Source organism: Rattus rattus, chromosome 5, assembly GCF_011064425.1.
Source record: "Rattus rattus isolate New Zealand chromosome 5, Rrattus_CSIRO_v1, whole genome shotgun sequence".
NCBI lineage: Eukaryota > Metazoa > Chordata > Mammalia > Rodentia > Muridae > Rattus > Rattus rattus.
In genome coordinates this window covers 137,178,452-137,197,157 of record NC_046158.1, presented here as the reverse complement: position 1 = coordinate 137,197,157, position 18,706 = coordinate 137,178,452, and the positions used below count along the sequence as shown (strand labels likewise).

Here is an 18,706-nt window from a genome sequence, read left to right as displayed (position 1 = left end):
AGGGCATTAGCGGAGTTCACTTGTCTTCTCTAGGACCCAGAAGGAGCCAAGGACATCTGGAAAGAGTAAGGCAGTGACAGAAAAGGGCTGCCATCCCTTGGGAAGGAAACTGAGGACACAGCTAAGAGCCAAGACTGCACTCAGGAGGTGCCTGTACTACTGTGTTACTCATAACTGACATCACACGTGGGCTCCCGAGTGAAGGGAGAATGAAAGGCCTGCCCTAAGAAGTCCTACATGAGATCCTGGAAAGAAAATGAATTTAGTAGCACTGCAGGTGCTAACCAGGATAATGACTTGTGGCTCCTTCCTTTCCCAAAGAGCCACACACTGTGACCAGAAGTACCTGGCCCTACCCGCTGGTGCAGAGGGCAGGCAGCAGTATGGCTTGTTCCACTGGCAGTCATTCCTAGAACTGCACACTGGAAGCCTAGCCTTTCTAGAGCCCTACGGTGATCTCTGTGCCTTTGTACATGCTATCCCTTCTGTTTAACAGCCCTTCTCCAGATCTTGGCCACGTGGGAAGTTCCTACTCCCTTTCACTCTTGCAAGTTTTCTTGAGATGATTTGAGGTTCTTGATAGGTTATTTCTCTGCTAGTGAAACAGCCAATTCAAGCCAGATCAGATCGTATTAAAGGCAGGTTTATTGGGAAGCTGCTCTCCAGCAGGAGAGTTCACTGCCCAAAGGAGGAGGCCAGGGAAGCTGCCATGGGGAGAAAAGGGGAGGGGGAGAGAGAGAAAGAAAGGACATGTAGAGGAAGAAAGAGGAGGAAGAAGAGAAGGAAGAGAGAGAGAGAGAGAAAGAGAGAGAGAGAGAGAGAACGAACACGTGCATGAGCAAGCAAGCTTGAGCTCAAGATGTCTGGATTAATCGGGAAGAGCCTCTGGGAAAAGGGCAGCAAAGCCCAGACCTTGGGCTGGAAAGTTTAGGGTTGGGGGCAGGGTATGCCAGGTAGGGACTGAGGAATGCTGGGAGAATCTGGAGGCCAGGTCTGCTTTGGTATGTAAAATATACACTTCAGTCCCTTGTCCCAGGTTCTGAAACCAAACAGTTCTCTTTCCAGGTAGACCAGATATCTAGTTCACCCTTCAGTACTTACAGCTGGCATGGGCTGGGACTTCAACTTGGTTCTAATAAAAGGCAATGCTTTTCCTACTATATTTTAGCTAAGACCCCTACCAAAGCACACCTAACATAATATGAAATATACACAAAGAACCCAATCAGAACATGGCTCATTATCCTAAAAATTAAAATGAAGTTACAAAAAGACTTGACATCCCACACTGTCCAATATGAAACACTTGTAGTGCTTTGCTGCTCTGCCCTGCCAGCATCATCCAGTTTCCTCTGCCATTCCCAGAAACAGCAGGTTACAGCACTGTTGCCTTGGAGATTAAAAGTCATTTAACTTTCTGGTCTAGGGATATCTCCTTGAGAGGCTAGAACACAGTGTTAAGAACTGTGACTTTAAGTTCTTGTTGCTAGGGGGTGAGGATTTAGCTCAGTGGTAGAGCGCTTGCCTAGAAAACGCAAGGCCCTGGGTTCGGTTCTCAGCTCCGAAAAAAAGAAAGAAAAAGAAAAGTTCTTGCTGCTAATTTAAACTGTGTGCACAATTGAGGAAGTGCTTAACTTTCTGGGGGGCTGTCTTCTCAATAATAAAGCAAACTCATGACACCCCATGCAAGGCTGGGAGCAGATACAGCATCTCACATATACTGGAACACAGCGATACTGGATAAACCTGAGTCACCATGCACTGTCAGCCCGGGCTGACACCGCAGGCCAGTCAGCCTGCTAATCAGCTACAAACTGTCATTCCCAAAGCTCCCCAGCCAGCAGGCACACTTACTGCAACATGATTTATTACTAATCAATACATTTAAGGAAGTGTTAAGCATGCTTTTAGTGATTATCAAAATCATACGCTTAATTTATTTTATGGTACCTTGCAGCAAATAAGGAACAAATTAACAATCGTTTTCTTTCTACTTTGGAATCAGGGATAAAGAAAAAGTGCTACAAAGAAGAGGTGTAAAGAATGTAGAAGACGTGGAGGAACCTCGGCTAGCAACGGCCACCAGCCATCACTGTCCCGCACATTACCTTACAGACTCTTACGTTGTGAAGCTATCTCCATCTTCAAGATATGGAAACTGAGGTTCTCAGTGAGCAAATGACTTGAGCAAGTCATAAGCTAAACAGAAGAGTCAGGGCAGAAACACAGCCCAGTCTCCTGAAACCAGTGGCCAAGATCTCTCTCCTGGGCCACTCTGGAATTTAAAGAACGACTCAACTGCAGAAAATCACCCTTTACCAGGTCCGTGCTCACCTGCACAGAGCCATAACTGAGAGCAAAATGTTGCCCCAGGTGTGTCTGATACTGGAGAATAACCTCTGCTCGGGGATCCATTGTTTGGCTACAGAGAAAGACTGTTCAACATCTTTCCAGCCTCCTTCGTATGCTAATTACAGCTCATCAGCATCTGGACACCCACAAGCAAAATCAATCTGGCACCAGAAGCCAGCCAAAGACATTTTCCTACTATAAAAAAACAAACAAACAAGGCTGCAACATGATTAAACACACTGAGCATTTCCCCAGTAACCTGCAGGCGGCTGCACATAAAATTACATCTGATTTTACAAGTGTCCAGGAGGAAGGACACTCACAAACACCTCACACATAAAGAAACTGGATTCTTTACGAGCACGGAAATGTGTACACGTTTATTTTCTGTGCTTCCCTTCTATGTCTGGTACCTGTCCATCAGGTTCCAATATGTCCAACACATTCAAGGATTTACATATTCAAAGACGCCAGCAGAAAGACACCTTCCCAAGTCTCATGCACTAAGTGAATGAACTTGGACGCTGGCTTTAGGTCTTCAGGTCATTCCCTGAGCACCTTGCAGGTTCAATTTCTCCCACATACATGAAAGAAACACCATGCCATCCAAGCTCTCCTCCAAACTAAACCACCTCCAAAGTTGCTACTCACCTGAACGCCTTTCCTGCCTTCTAAAGACAGTGCAGCCTCACAGTTATCACCCGAAGGCCCACTCCTGCCAATAGACCCCATCCCAATGTGTGTTCAGGGACAGACCCTGCTTCAAAGAAACAGGGAGAGTTATAGAGGACAATACACTTGGACCTCAATGCCCTCTTCTGGCCTCCTCTGTTCACGTGCACCTGCACAAGGACCCACCCACAGACATGAACATATTGCTCACACAGACACAGATATAAGTAATGAGAACCTTTTAAGAAATACCAATGCTCCAAGGCTCAGGACATCTGGAGAGCCAGGTCCAAGCACTTTGTCAAAGCTCTTCAAGGGACATCAACCGACCCGGACTAAAAGCTGTAAGTTGATGCTAGTTTTAAAGACGGGTCAATAGAGGGACAAAGCAAGGTTCCAGAGCATTCCTAGGAGCAAGTCTGGAGGGAGCAGCACTGAGCACTGGCTCTGGAAAGCTCCAGGTAGGGAAGATAAGGTGGCAGATACATCTTGGGTCTGAAGCCAAGAGGTAGAAAAAGTGAGACAGGCCAAAAGGGTTACCACTGAGAGATGGAGCCTATGCAGGCCTCCAGAGAAAAGGGCAAAGTAGGAGACGAGTTTAAATCGAGCTCTCTCTAGGTGAGGCGCTTTAGTGTATGATTAAAAACAAGGCCTTCACAGTCTGAGCTCACATGTGCATCAGTTCTGTTGAATAAGAATCCCCAGCCCTGACCAAGAAGCTGTTTGTGACGGACACCTGCTGGGAAAGGAAAGCTCACTTTCTCTGATGGAGTCTCACTGGGTGTAAAACCACGCTCTAGGCAGGACCCATATCCAGGAGCAGTTGGCCAACACAAAACAGACTCCATGATGTGTGTGTGTGTGTGTGTGTGTGTGTGTGTGTGTGTGTGTGTGTGTGTGTGATGTTTGTCTTATTGATTTTCTTTGCTTTTTTTGTCTGTTTCAATTTTTTGTTTGTTTTTCAGAAAAACACTCAGAGAATTAGAGACAAAACATGAACTTGGGTAGATAGGGAAATGGGGAATTAGGAGAAGCTGGGAGAAGGGAAGGAATACACTCAAAATATATCATCTGAAAACAAAACAAACACACAAAATAAAAACCAAGGCAAAACAAAAACCTGCAAAACGATTTTGAAAGCAGAGGAAAATGCTAGGTTCAGTTTCTAACGGGCTGTGCAGTTCCATGCACGACCTTCTAAACCCACGGTTCTTTACTTGTGTTCGCACCAGTCAAGTGTGGGCAACAAGAAGACGTGGTAGGGATTAGGCCAAGTGGGATGAGGGTTAAGGATAAGTAAAACAGCCCTCAAAGGGTGATGTTAAGAACCGCATCCCAGCAGAGATTATGGGCTGAATTTTAACAAACCATGGCTCACAGCTAAGGACTGCCTAGTTTCTGTTGTTTCTTTGTTTTGGGGCTATTTACAATACTACAGGAGTAACCTAAAAACAGTCTGGCTGTTCTTCAGCTGATGCTGGTGTTTGATTTCTATAAAGGATATAATTACATAGTAAACCATTCCTATAAAGTTTAACCAAGATCATAAACAAACACTATCATATTCTTATTGACAACACTACAAATGCTCCAAAAGAAAATTCTATTTCCAGAATGAGAATTCTCCTAATGCTACAAGAGCTACTGGGCAAATTGAAAAATGCAAAGGGAACACAGGAAAGAGAATTGTTCTCTACCCTCCTCTGTGGATTCAACACTGAATTTGGGATAAATTAGCTTAAAAGTTCAAGATAATGGAAACTGCTACTATACTTTCGACCTGTGAAAATTTGGGAGGTCCTTTTTGCTTTGAAATAATAAAATTATTAACACAACAGCAATAAGAGCTAACTCCACTGAACACTGGAAGGTCTTGTGGCCTGTCCCTGATGACCTGAGGCTCCGCTCAGCTCTGGCTTCCCTATAATGTTCTAATTTCCCCTCTACATGCTACTCACCGACCGCTGGGCTCACAAGAGACTCAGAGCATACTCCAGGGGTCGAAGAGGTGGTGTGGGTAGACAGTAAGGGACATACAAGGCTCTATAAGATGCTGATGGTGGCCAGGTGCTCACTCACTGTCTGTCTGAGTCTGTAAGTCTGTCCTTTCTGTCTTTTCTATGTATGGTTTTTCCATGACATTACTACTCAACATCTACCGATGTGTGACTCAGGCGGCCACACTGTCCTCATCAGGTGAGATGTGAAGCCTTCCCTGTGTGTTTACAGGACCTCAAACATCTTTCCACCTTGGCATAGAAATGCAAGCTTTTCCCTGTTTTCACCATGAGCTGTTAGCACATTCGGCTCCCATTTTTACCTTGTAAAATAAATACGGGTTTCTGTTTTGCTAGCTGGACTGTGGGTTTGTTCACACAGGAGCCTGGCACAAAGAGGAATTAATGTTTACCTAATGAAGGAGCATGCAGAGGAACCTACCTTGGGGTATCTTTCTATAGCAATCAGCCCCCAGGGCCCCAGCCCTAGTGATGGTAGTCCTGACCTTCCCTCCTAAGGCCCAAGCTTACAGGCCATGATGTTACCAGTGACTGTCCTGTCTCTGACAATTCCTGTTATGGTCCAGCCTTTCTACAGACTGGTTCTTAGATGGGTTCTATGCCAACAGAAGCAGGAGTTTGTATGCACAGAACCTGGATGAGTTAGGTATCAATGATTCTCTCTGAAGGAATCCAACATTAGCAACTGTACCCCACTGCTGGGGACTGAATACAGGGCATTCCAATCATTACTTTGTCCAACCTCAAGGGAGGACGTTAGCAATTTTGCTTGACTCAAATGGAATTTCAACTTCAAACAAAAGAACGAACTTGCCCAAGGCCACTCAGCAGCCTGTGAGTAGAGCTGGGGTCTGAACTGAGGTTAGCCTGCCTGTAAAAGCAATCTTTCTCCTCTGCCTTGTGCTGCTTGTCCCTGTCCCACAGTCACCCCGCTGCTGGAAGCTGGTTTGAACCTGACCTCTGCTCAAATTCTGCATCTGACACTTATAAGGTGCTTGGGAACTGACAAACTCTAAGAGAAGAGAGGAAAGTCTATTGCTAAAGGGCAGGTAAAGGCCTGTGTCCATTAAAGGACAGACTGTTTCCCCCCTCCCTCAAGGGGAAGCTCTGCCTCCAGTGTGGTGAGTGCACCCAGGGCAAACAAAAGAGTGCTGCCTGTGTAAGTCCTGAAGGACCTCAGCCAGGCAGCAAGTCAGACCACAATGCTCAAAACCCAAGCACAGTGCCTAGTGTTAGCATCCTACATTCTGCCATCCATGGCAGGGTCGGGGATGGGAGGGTAGGAGGGGGGTGGAGTGTTGAGACAAGCAGCCAGGGGGAGAGAAAGGAAAGTGATCCAGAAAGTGTTTGGTTACGAGGTTTTCAAACACGACACAGAGCAGCAGCAAGGCGTCTTATCCGTGTTCTGCATTAAGGGTTCATCAGCAGACGCCCAATGCCATCACACTCTGCTTCTCACTGGTCCACGCCAACATCTAACTTGTTTAAGCTTGGGCAGAGAGGAGTAGAGGGCTCCTGGGGCTTCCTGGTAAGTCCTCTCTGGGAAGGTTTTGTCTGATGTTCCACTCAGGATTGATACACATACAGCCCAGCTCCAAGACCGTCAGGTTCAAGAAACCCACTGCAGTCTTTGTCAGGCACATTCTTTAACTACTGAGATAGGAGAAGCAGAGGAACAGGAATAAGAAGCCATCCTCACAGCAGCACCACTAATGAAACTGGGGGCGTGTTCATCATTCTGTGTCTGAATGAGCAACAAGTCAAAATCAAACCCAAACAAGGAACGAGTCCGAGGTGTTCGGGCACGACTTGTGTCCTGGGTGTGACGTCACAGCAGCTGTGGTTCTGAACACACCTATGAGCACTCTGTATCTCCACACCAGAGAACTCGGCCTCGGACGCCTCGGTAGATTGGAGACCTCTGTGCTATGAGCCAGCGTTTTTACTGCACACACTCAGCTTTCTGCTGGTATGGAAACATAATGGTTTAATTATGGAAAACAAAGACTTAATATTTTCCTACTGTTATTCCTCAGCATCCACATATTGATTTAGTGTATCTTCTGATTGTTTTGTGTAGGAATGTTTGATATTAAAAATGCTGTTTGAATTGCTGACATGAGTTTCACAAAAAGTCATTAAGTGAATTTTGGTTTGGGATTAGGAGCAAATTCCCAAGATTTTCTAAAATTGTCCGAGACATTCTTCTGTCACTGGGTATTGTGTATTTTTATGAAGTGGTATTTTCAACACTGGTGACTATCAAACCTAGAAAAACATCTCTGAAATGCTCTGTATCAAATATTCAGACAAACTACACATCCATCTTCATTAGTATACAGATCTGTCTTATCTTTAATAAATGATAAAACTGATATTCCGAAATTGGTTTAAAGCAACTTTATTTATGGTTGCTTATCTGTGAATGCTGACATTTATCAATCTTTTTCTATGTCTGTGTGCACGCGCGTGCACGCGCATGGGTATGCAGTGCATGTGTAGTGTGTGTGTGTGTGTGTATGTGTGTGTGTGTGTACATGTGTGTACACGGGCATGCAGCACCTGTCAAGGGTACTGGGTGCTTTGAAGCCTGACTTTCAGGCAGCTCTTAGCTACCTGGTGATATAGATGGTCGGAACCAAACCCTGGTCCCCTCCAAGAGCAGCAAGTGTTCTTAACCGAGTGCCATCTCTCCAGCCCCAAATGGTGACTTTCTATATCTATATTTTATGTGCTATAATACTCACAATTACATAAAAATTTCTTGAGTGGAAACATTTAAGCACCCCTGCTCTAACGCAACCACTTATGAAAGAGTGATACCTGGGGTCAGTGTTATGTAATGACCCACCATAAAATAGCATTTATTAATATTAATAATATTATTAATCATCAATTCCATTAACATCAATAAATGGAATCAACAGCTGAATATTAATGTGGAAGTTAGCTCAGTCCTTCCATAACTCAGAAAGGTGAGTAGTGTGCTTGTTCTTAGAGACTAAATAACAAATCTGTATGGACTACTACTGAGCAATTTCTTGGAGCAGAAACCCTAGTTAGACTGCATGGTGAAGACACAGATTCAGTCACACTCTGAAGTCCTGGCCGGCCTTGGTGGCTGTCAACACACACCATGTGGATGCTAATAAACTCATTTATTGGCTCACCCAGCATGCACTGAACGCCTATCACGCACCAAGCATATGGCGGGCACGAGAAATGCCCAATGATACCTTCACCAAGTTACCGCCTTGTACTCCTCACAATCTGAGATTTGAAAGGATAACATCAGACTTTTTGCAGTTGTGACAAAGAATTCAAGGAGACAAGTAGGCATTCTGGTTCATGCTACCAGACTTTGGCCCACCTGGTGGGCTCCATCACTTCTGAGGAAGGCTGCTCACCTCAGGGCAGCAGGGAAGAAGCCAGGAACCAAGTTTAGCCCCACAGAAATAGCTCCAGTGACTTCTCCAGTTGGGTGGGTCCCCACGTCCTCACATTTCCAAAACAGCATCATCAGCTAGGGACTAGGCTTTCAACATGGAAGCCTGTGGGGAACTGTTCACATTAAAAATGAAACAGAGCTAAACAAGAATCACTTCCACCAGGACAACTTGTAATGAAGTGAGGTTTTCTGATTAAGAAATGATGTAACTAACCCAGCAAAACAAAGAGGTAAAGCAGCCCCGGCTCAGGAGAGGAAACGAGATTTGTGATCGGAAGTGCAGGAGTCTGAGTCCTCCTTCAGTGACTCACCTGCCTGGTGGTGACGTCATCAAGGCTCAACGCTCTACACCTTTAGAAGAGGAAATGACCCTGACCAGGAGGGGAGGTTGGAAGGCTCAAATCAGTCAGATGAATAGAAGCCTTCCTGTGGATGCTGTACACTGGGATGGCTTGGGCTTGCCTTTGGTGCTTGCCCTCTCCCTTCCTCTTCTCTAAGGCCCTTCATCTGTTATCTTTAATAATGAAGCCCTCTTGTCAGGAAGGCTTTTGAAATGGCTAATGGAATTCTGTGACTAATGCCTACCCAACCACCTTTATCCACTTGCCTATTTCCTCCTTTCCTAGAACTGTGCATTTGCTAAAGGCTGAGAGTTCTCTTTTACTGCCTTTGAGATGGAGAGGACTCGAGAACTGGGTTCAGGGAGCTAGATATCACTGACGTGATAGGGGCAGCCAAGGCAACAGAGAGAGCTGGTGGGGACTTTTAGGAGGTAGAATTCAGTTTAGAAGCAAACTGCACATGGGGAATTGTAGAGGTAAGCATGGGATGGCTTCTGCACTGGCTGGAAGGTAGAGCAAGGGGCTCCTTGTGGGTAGATCTGTTGGTGATTAGCTGTGCCGACCAGGGTTTAGAAACTGAAGGGGTTCAAGATATGGGAGCCAGAGACAAATGGAGGTCAAAGCCTTGGGGGGAACACCCAGGCCAGTGTTGCAAGTGACTAACACCTGACCAAAGTGAGCAGGGAAGCTGCAGGGAAGGCAGAAGCAGGGAACATGGAGACGGAGCCTGAAAAGAGTAGACAGACTCTGCAAGAAGGCATGTCACTATCTTTCCTGTGCACACAGACTTGCCATAGCCTAGGTCTCTGCCGTATTTTCACCGCAGCGTTAACTCCATCCAAAGTTTGCACAAAAGGACGGGGTGCCATCCTGCTTCACTAGGAGTCTGCAACAATGCTTCCTTTTCCTCTGGGCTGTCCAAAGTCCCCTCCTATCTGACAGCAGAGAAGCCATGCCCTTTCTGTTCTGACCCTGGCAGGATCTGAGGAGTGTCATGGGAGCCTGGCCTGTTCTTTTGTTGTGTTAGAAGTCCAGGAGGCCTGGGGCATCAACATGTTTCCTGACACGTGGAGTTGACTAGAATCACTTAAAGCCCTACACTGACAACAGAAAAGTCTTCTTCAAAGCGCTGACCTGCTATCAACCACTGTCACTGCAGATCAGGTGGAAATGCACGCACATGCCCAGCAAGCACGCCACACACCTACACTGCTTGGGAGCTCACCCCCTCAAAGCTCTTAACAGCCTCCAGGGGAACCATGTTAAAACAGCGCAATTAACTAGAACGGCTACAAACTCAATAACTCACCTACCTAATGAGGCAATACAAGGAAAATTGGGCCTATTTTAATAAGAATTTAAAAGAGAGCCGGGAAGTAAAGGTCAGATGCCATTTCTGGATCCTGGTTCTTTTATCCTCCCTGCGTATGCTAAAGTAGTTAAAACCAAGGAGACAATACACACTGTGCAATTCTTTATAAATCCAAAGAGGCAGCCAGTCATATTACTGCACCCAAGGGCAAGTGGGTCTTTCTGACCCATCCCCCACACTAAGTGCCTCCCCAGATCTATTTCTGAAGGTTTTATTATGCAAACCTGAATGGATTTCAATTACAATAATTCTTTTCCTTCTCCACCCAGACTCACAAAAGAGGAACTCAATTACCAGCAATTTGAGGTTATAAGGGCAGTTTTGTTTCCCCTCCTCTTTGGTGTCTAAAGGAGTCTAGAAGCTCTCCTTTCTCAACCCCTCCTACTGGCTGAGGGGCCATAGCTGGTTTATGATCCCACTATATTCAGCACGACCTCTTCATCAAGAAGGAGCTCTCCTAGGGGCCGGGGAGATGGCTCATTTGGTAAAGTGCTTGCCATGCACAAGGATCCCCAACAGTCAAGTCAGAAGCCAGGCATGTGGTGCTTGCCTATAATCCAGTGATTACGAGGCAGAGCCAGAAGGATTCCTAGAGCCAGCCACCCTTGCTCAATATGTGAACTCTTGGATCAGTGAAAGACCCTGTCTTAAAAATTTGGGTGGAGAGAGATAGAGACATTGACTCTGGCCTCTACATGCACCTACACACACAAACACATACACATACAGCCCTCCATGCACCTGCATACACATAAACACATACACATACAGCCCTCCATGCACCTGCATACACATGAACATGCATCCACACAGCCATTCATGCACCTGCACACACACAAACATGCACACATACAGCCCTCCATGCACCTGCACACACACAAACACATACACATACAGCCCTCCATGCACCTGCATACACATGAACATGCATCCACACAGTCATTCATGCACCTGCACACACACAAACATGCACACATACAGCCCTCCGTGCACCTGCACACACATGAACATGCATCCACACAGTCATTCATGCACCTGCACACACACAAACATGCACACATACAGCCCTCCATGCACCTGCACACACATGAACATGCATCCACACAGTCATTCATGCACCTGCACACACATGAACATGCATCCACAGTCATTCATGCACCTGCACACACACAACGTGCACACATACAGCCCTCCATGCACCTGCACACACACAAACACACACACACATAGCCCTCCCACTGTTAAGCTCACCCCATGATGACAATATTGTTATGATCAGAATTAACACTTTTCTTTCTTTCTTTCTTTCTTTCTTTCTTTTTTTTTTTTTTAAGATTTATTTATTATGGGCTGGAGAGATGGCTCAGTGGCTAAGAGCACTGATTGCTTGCTCTTCCAGAGGTCCTGAGTTCAATACTCAGCAACCATATGGTATCTCACAATTATGTGTAATGCCCTCGACTGATGTGTCTGAAGACAGTAGCTACAGTGTACTCCTATACATACAATAAATAAATCTTTAAAAAAGAGATTTATTTATTTTATATGAGTACACTGTCACTGTCTTCAGACACACCAGAAGAAGGCATCAGGTCTTATTCCAGATGGTTGTGAGCTACCATGTGGTTGCTGGGATTTGAACTCAGGACCTCTGGAAGAGCAGTCAGTGCTTTTAACCACTGAGTCATCTCTCCAGCCCCCAGAATTAGCACTTTTCAAAGCTGACTATTTAATTGTTGTGTCTCTAATAGGCATAAAAAGCCTTCTCTCAGTCTCTGTGAGGGAGTTAGGTCCAGGACCTGGCACAGATACCAAAATATGCAGCTGCCGAAGTCCCTTAAATAAAAATAGCACAATATTTGCATATAATCCAGAAACAACTTTCCATATTCTTTAAATCATCAAGCCAAAGTACACAACACTGAGAAGAGGCAGACAGATCACTATGAGTTCAAGGTCAGCCTGATCTCAAAACAGATCCAAGCCAGCTAAGGGTGCTTGTCTCAAGTCAACCAACCAATCAATCAACCAATCACCTTTAGATTACCATGATACCCACTGCAATGTAAGAGCTGTATGAGAATGCTGTATTGCTTGAGAAATAATGGCACACACCCAAAAGAGTCTGCGCACGCTCACTACTGACAGCTGGTGTCTCACATTCTCAGTCCGCAGCTGGGGAGCCACCCCAGGGACGTAGAGCGGCAGTCTCGCCATGCCTGTCCTCCCATTAGGCCCTTACACAGTCAGAGTGGGTGATTCTAGCCTCACTATGTGGGGCAGCTGAGGCTCAGAGAGAGAATTTAGAAATGTACCCAAGGTCACACATGGTTAGCAGTAAACCAACTGTGTCACCAGCTAAACTGCCACTGCAGTTGCTTGGGGCTGGTCCTGAGGTGACAGGGCTGAGACTGCCCCAGAACGGACTTAAGGCAACCAGGATGCGAGACAAACCCACAACTTGCTAGGAAAGAAAAGGGGGGAGTTCTAGGCGGCTTCCAGACTGGGAAGTAACCCCCTCTCCATGATGATTAATTGGGAATCTGAGCACGAGAAGCTTGTCCTGAGCAGCCCTTACCTATGATGAAGCTCTGTGCTATGGGACCCTTGAAGGTACAACTGTTATCATCTTTAAGCCGGTGTGACAGAATCCAATGTGCCTAGCAAAGGTCTTCCTTCTCCTTTCGAAGAACCTGGATGAAGACCCTTATTAAAGGCATACATCACTGACAGCCATCTGTGTGAGCTACAGTCAGCTTTATGCCTTTAGCTAGCTGGGGAGAGGCTCGAGCTTGTGCCTGACCTCAGTGAGGTCTTCAGGGAAAGTGCTAATTTTAGCAGCCACCAAACATTTATTGTGCACTTATTATACACACCAAACATCAGGCTAGGCAGTGGGACCCAGAGGTGACAAGCACACTGATTCTTCAATGTCGAGGGTTAGAGTACCAAGTCCTAGAACAAGATGCATCAATTAGGAGGGCCTGTCTAAGTGCAGGGGTGACTAACTCTAGCCAGGCCAACTGATGAGCGCTAGGTACTGGCAGCAGAAGGGGCCTGATGGACGCCTGAGAGGAACCTAGTCACAAACATCCTAATGGTGAGAGGCCACTGTGCTCTGCTGTGGCACACAGACCTGGCGCACTTGTGTCAGAAGGGCATGGGCAGCAGTTGGAGCACAGGGCTTTCGCATGGGATAAAGCAGGGTAAAGAAACGGGGTATGATGTGCCCTATCTAGTCCTCCTGCCATTCAAAGCTCATGGGACAGTTTGCACAGCCTATCCTCGCCAGCCAGTGCAGCCCAGCCTTCTAGGAGCTGTCTTCCCAAGCCATTGCCCCCACTAATATAAAGTTATCAAATCCTAATGTGGGCACTCTAACGGCAATCTTCTGTCACCAGCGTGCCACCGGGCACATTTTTCAGTAGGAAAACAGCTGTTGGCTGGATCTGTCACTTCCTTCTTCTCAGATCCCTGCATAGGAACAAGAGCTAGCTCAGGGCTGTTTTCCTTCACCTTGCCTCCACGCATGCTCAAAGCAGTGTCAAGTCTCTCAGGAGAAGCCAAAGGTTGGCCCCAGCGGTGTGAAGAGTCGCTGGCTTATGAAGCAGCTTTGACAACCAGGGCCCAGAGCTCAGAAGCTGAAGGCACAGACATCACAGCTTTTAGTTCACTAATTTCACTTCCTCAGATTTTAGACCAAGGGTCTGGGTCGGGTTGGTCGGGGGCAGGAGGAGATGGCTCTGTTGATGAAGTGCTTGCCTTGCAAGCATGAGGACCAGAGTTTATCCTCAGAACCCAAGTGAAAAAGGTTGGTACTTGGTATTGAGGTGACAGAGATAGGGGGACCCGAGGCCAGCTGGCTACATTGGCTTAGCAAATAAGTGAGCCCCAGGCCAAAGAGGGTCTCTGTCTCAAAAGAACAAAGTAGGGGCTAGAGAGATGGCTTAGTGGTTACGAGCACTGACTGCTCTTCCAGAGGTCCTAACCACATTGGTAGCTCATAACCATCTGTAATGGAATCCAGTGTCCTCTTCTGGTGTGTCTGAAGATAGCTACAGTGTGCTCAGGTACATAAAATAAATAAATATATTTTTAAAAATAGAACGAAGTAGGCAGCTGCAGAGGAGCAGCATCTGAAGTTGCTCTCTGATCTCCCCATGTAGGCACACATATATATCCACACACATGTATGCACACAAACATACAAAAGCTAACACACTGGCCCTGTGCGAGCTGATTTTCTATAAGAATTAGCAAAGATATCACCATTTTCTGCACCAGCTCTGAGGCCTAAATGAGACTTCGAAGAACACGGCTCTAGCAGAACCTGGCAGGCAGTGAGCAGTGGCCGCCGCAAGCCTGTCTAGATATCTAGGCCCTCACTTCTCCTCCCATGGCCTCTTTCAACTGAGTCCGACCACAGAAAGAAAAAGGCAGGCAGCGGGGTTAACTGGTTCACAGCTAGCTTGGTCAATATCCGACCGGAATCAGATGAGGTCTCTAACTTGTTCTCTCAGTCTGAGTGCTGCCTCTGGAGAGTTCATATGATCACTTAAATGATCTTCGAGTTTGGGGAGACAGAGCCAGGTCTATTTGAGACACGGACAGGAGGGTGAGGGGCACAAGTGAATATGGCAGGTGTCTAGGCCAACTCTACCAATCACTGAGGAAAAAGTCACCCAAATGTGGGACACAGAGCCCCTTGACAAGGCCCAGTGAGTTTCCCCAGCAGCTCAGGTTTCCTCCGCTTCCACACATACTGCTTCCTGTCTCTCTGCACGCTCCGGCACTTTAAAATAGCCATCCAACCATGTAAATTCTCGGGTGCAAGTGTCTGCTAGCCTCCAGCGGAGCTGTCAATGCCCATAAATCGCCGGCCTTCCAGAGAGCATTGCAGCTATTTACTGGGGGAGGGATGCTGCAGGCCACCAGACAATACCAGGAAGACACTGGCCTGGCGGTAACTACTCCGGTTACGGCCTCACAATTCACAGCGGCATTTTGCTAGGAGTATGCGCCATCCAGGAGGAGAAACATAAAAAGGGGAACCTGGGCTGTAAATAGTTTATTCCGGCAATTCCTGATGTTGGCTGAATCATACTTTAATACAGAAATACACGAAAGCACCACTCCGGAGGTGACATGTGGGGCCACCTCATTACTCTTTTCAAAAGGGTCTTCCATCAGAGAGACACCAACTGCAAATTACAGTGAGGAGCACAAAGCCTTCTCACGCACTCACACAGGCCAGAGGGAGTGGAACCTCCAGGATTCAAGCAAACACAGAACAGGACCCACAAAGGCCACTGGTCACCCTCTGGGCTGCTTTGCCATGCTTGGAGCAGGAGACAGAGCTCCCTCAGCATGACCCACCTGCCTCCCCCAGTGGGCCCCACAGCGAACCCTACCTTCGTGTTCTTTCTCTGTGGTTCCCACCTTCTTGATCTTCCGGGGAGACTTCATAAAGAGTGGAAAGATGGTCCGTAAGCCCAGAATGTCAACAAATTTGTGGCAGTTGTCTGCGCCTTCCGGCCCAATCATGGCGTGGTCCAGCACCTTCAGGGCACTGCTCCGGGAGATCTTCTTCTCCCTACAAACCAAAGGTATTCCATAAGAAGCAGTATATATCATTTTTTTTTCTTAGTGTGTACTCATTCTACTAGGAAGAAAAAAAATCCCCCAATAAAAACAAAAAAATTGAGACAATGTTTACATTATGAAATTCCTAAGCAGATTACCATATACATTAGTAGGAGAATCTGGAATAGGAAGAATAAAGTCTTATCCATCCAAGAATAAAATCTTACAGTTGCAAACGGTAATGTTCAAATTCCCTCACGTGTTATGACAGTTCTGTGGGAAGCGCATCGCAAGACTAGAGAAGCTGACCAAACTGAGGGCTGATGGTTTAGCAGCCCCTTCCTTAGCAGCTTTACTAGATACAAACCACATCACTTGATCTGTCCTCTGAGAATGGACAGCAGTGGTAGCAGTGTGCTCACACAGAGGTAACCATCCCATGGCCGACCACAGTGTGTTTCCACTGCCCTGTGAGAAAACCACACACCCTTCGTTCCTCCCCTCCATCCCCTGGCTCCTGAGCTCCAAGCAGCCAGCGCTCTGTGCTGTCTAGACTTGTCTACTCAGGCATTTCAAGCACATGCTATTACACATGGTCTCTGTGACTTTGCATCTTGTTTTCAGGGCTCACCCGTGTGCTAGCTTGTCATGGTTCATTTCCCTTTTTCAAATGGTGACTAGTTCATTGTATAGTTATCTATATGTTGATTTTTATACAAGTGGATATATATTTTCTACTATAAATAACGCTGCTGTGAATATCCACGTATAAAATTTCAAGGGGACATGAGACTTCCTTTTTCTTGAATACATCTGTTAGGAGAAGGTTGCTGGTTATCAGGGTAATTCTGCTTACCCACTAGACTGCTCTCCACAGTGGACACATCATTTCACACCAGTGACAAGAGATCCACTTTCTGTTATCCTAGTGGGGGTAACAAGGTTGTCTCAGCGTATGCATGCTGCGGAAAGCACACAGGCCATGGTAGGTGTGGGAGTCTGTAGGTTCCAGAGATCAAACTCATGTTGTAAGACTTGGTGGAAAGCACCTGCTCCCCTGAGGCCCCTCACTGAGGTTCTGATTACATATCTGATAACTAATAGAGCTGAGTATTCAGTGAGCTTGGACATTTGTAGACAGTCTTGGGGGAAACGCCCACTTAGAAACTTTGCTCGTATTTCTTTGTTTAGTTTTTGTTTGTTTGTTTGTTTGTTTGTTTGTTTGTTTTTGAGACAGGGTCTCCCTGTGTTGCTCTGGTTGTTTTAGAGCTCATTATGTAGGCCAGGCTGGCCTGGAGCTCACAGAGATCCACCTGCCCTGAAGGTGTACACCAAGCCCAGCTTGCTTTGCTCATTTTGGAACAGGTGCCCTTTATCATTGTGTTCTAAGCATTTGTTTTCTTATATTCTGAAATCCCTCAACAGATAAATGATAAAGTCATTTCCTCAATCTGCCAATCTCTCCTTACTTTCTTGATGTTCTGGTTGTGAACTTTACCCTTTGACAGCTGAGCTCTCTCTAGCCCTCTCCTTACTTTCTTAACAGTATCATTTGAAGAATAAAACCTTCAAATTTTGATAGAGTCCAATGCATCTAATTTTGTCTTTTGCTGTCATACCATTACTGCATTCAATGTCATAAATGCTGACCCTGTATTTTCTTCTCAGACTTCTTACAGTTAGGCCTCTAATCTTTTTTGAGTTAAGTTTGAATGTGAGGTAAGGCCCAGCTTCATTCTTTCACAGAAGAACAGAGGACTGTCCCAGAATCATTCATATGTGGGAGTTTAAAACCAATGCTCCTTTGTTTTTTTGAGACAGGGCCTCATATAGCCCAGGTTGGCCTCAAACTCCTAGTCTTGCTGCCCCCACTGTTCAAGAGCTGAGGGTATAGGCACGTGCCACCACAGCGAGTTGACTTAAAATGCATGCTTCTTGCAGGGAGCAATGTGACACATTCCTTTAACCCCAGTCCTCAGGATGCAGCTATCTGTGAACTAGGGCCAGTTTGGACTACATAGGGATTTACAGGTCAGCCAGGGCTACACTGTGAAAGCCGGTCACAGTGAAATACAATTAATTTTCTAGACTGGTCATATAACTTCTTTATTAGTTCTAATAGCTGCAAACAAATACCTCTTCCTTTCCTTTCCTAGCTTGGATGCTTTTATTTTCCAGCATTGCTCAGCTGCCCTGTCTGGAACCACCCGTTCAATGCCTAAGAAGACACCTTATCTTGCTGCTGACCATGGTTGGCAAGCATTTTCTCACTGACCATTAGGTATGGCGTTAGGTGTGGGCGTTCTGCAAGTGCCTGTTACCACGGGTTACGGAAGTTCCTTCTTTCCCCACTGAAGTAATTCTATTATGAGACTATGCTGGACTTCACAAGTCCTTTTTCTGCATCTTCATGTTCCTTTTCCCACTTTTAGTGCCTTTCATTTTCCAACAGTGAACATGTACTTTGTAAAATTAGAAAAGCTAAATGACTTTTAAGGGGAAAAAAAAAAAAGAAACCAAACCAAACCAAACTAAAGGTGATACTACCCTTTGGGGTGAAAGTCTCAGCCATCCTGTTAGTAGCTACCGCTTTGTAGGTTTCTCTAGGGAGTTTGTGACAAAATACCCGAGACAACTTACAAAGAAGAAAGGTTCGCCTGCCTGTTTCTGGCGTTTTACTCTGTGCTCTCCTGGTTCCACATAGCACAGTACGTCACACTGGGGCTGTGTGGCAATGGGGATGTTTGCCCTGTGGTGGTCAGGAAGCAGGTAGGGGCGGTGCTAAAGTCTCTCATCAACACTTACTCATTAACACGACCTTACTCTTCTCCACGACACCCTACCTCGTTATGGTTCTACTATTTTCCGACATGACTACAGGCTGGCAACCAAACCTTCAGTACATGGAGACTTTAAAGAT

At 46.2% G+C, this 18,706-nt stretch overlaps 1 protein-coding gene across 1 annotated transcript in view; it reads right to left on the bottom strand.

Moving 5' to 3' along the window:
• Ctnnbl1 (catenin beta like 1) overlaps window positions 1-18,706 on the bottom strand; it is a 157,366-nt gene that overhangs the window by 38,613 nt on the left and 100,047 nt on the right. Inside the window, exon 11 of the mRNA XM_032904637.1 lies at window positions 15,615-15,796. Within this exon, the coding sequence (XP_032760528.1) occupies window positions 15,615-15,796 (182 nt within the window). The remainder of the gene's footprint in view (window positions 1-15,614; window positions 15,797-18,706) is intronic.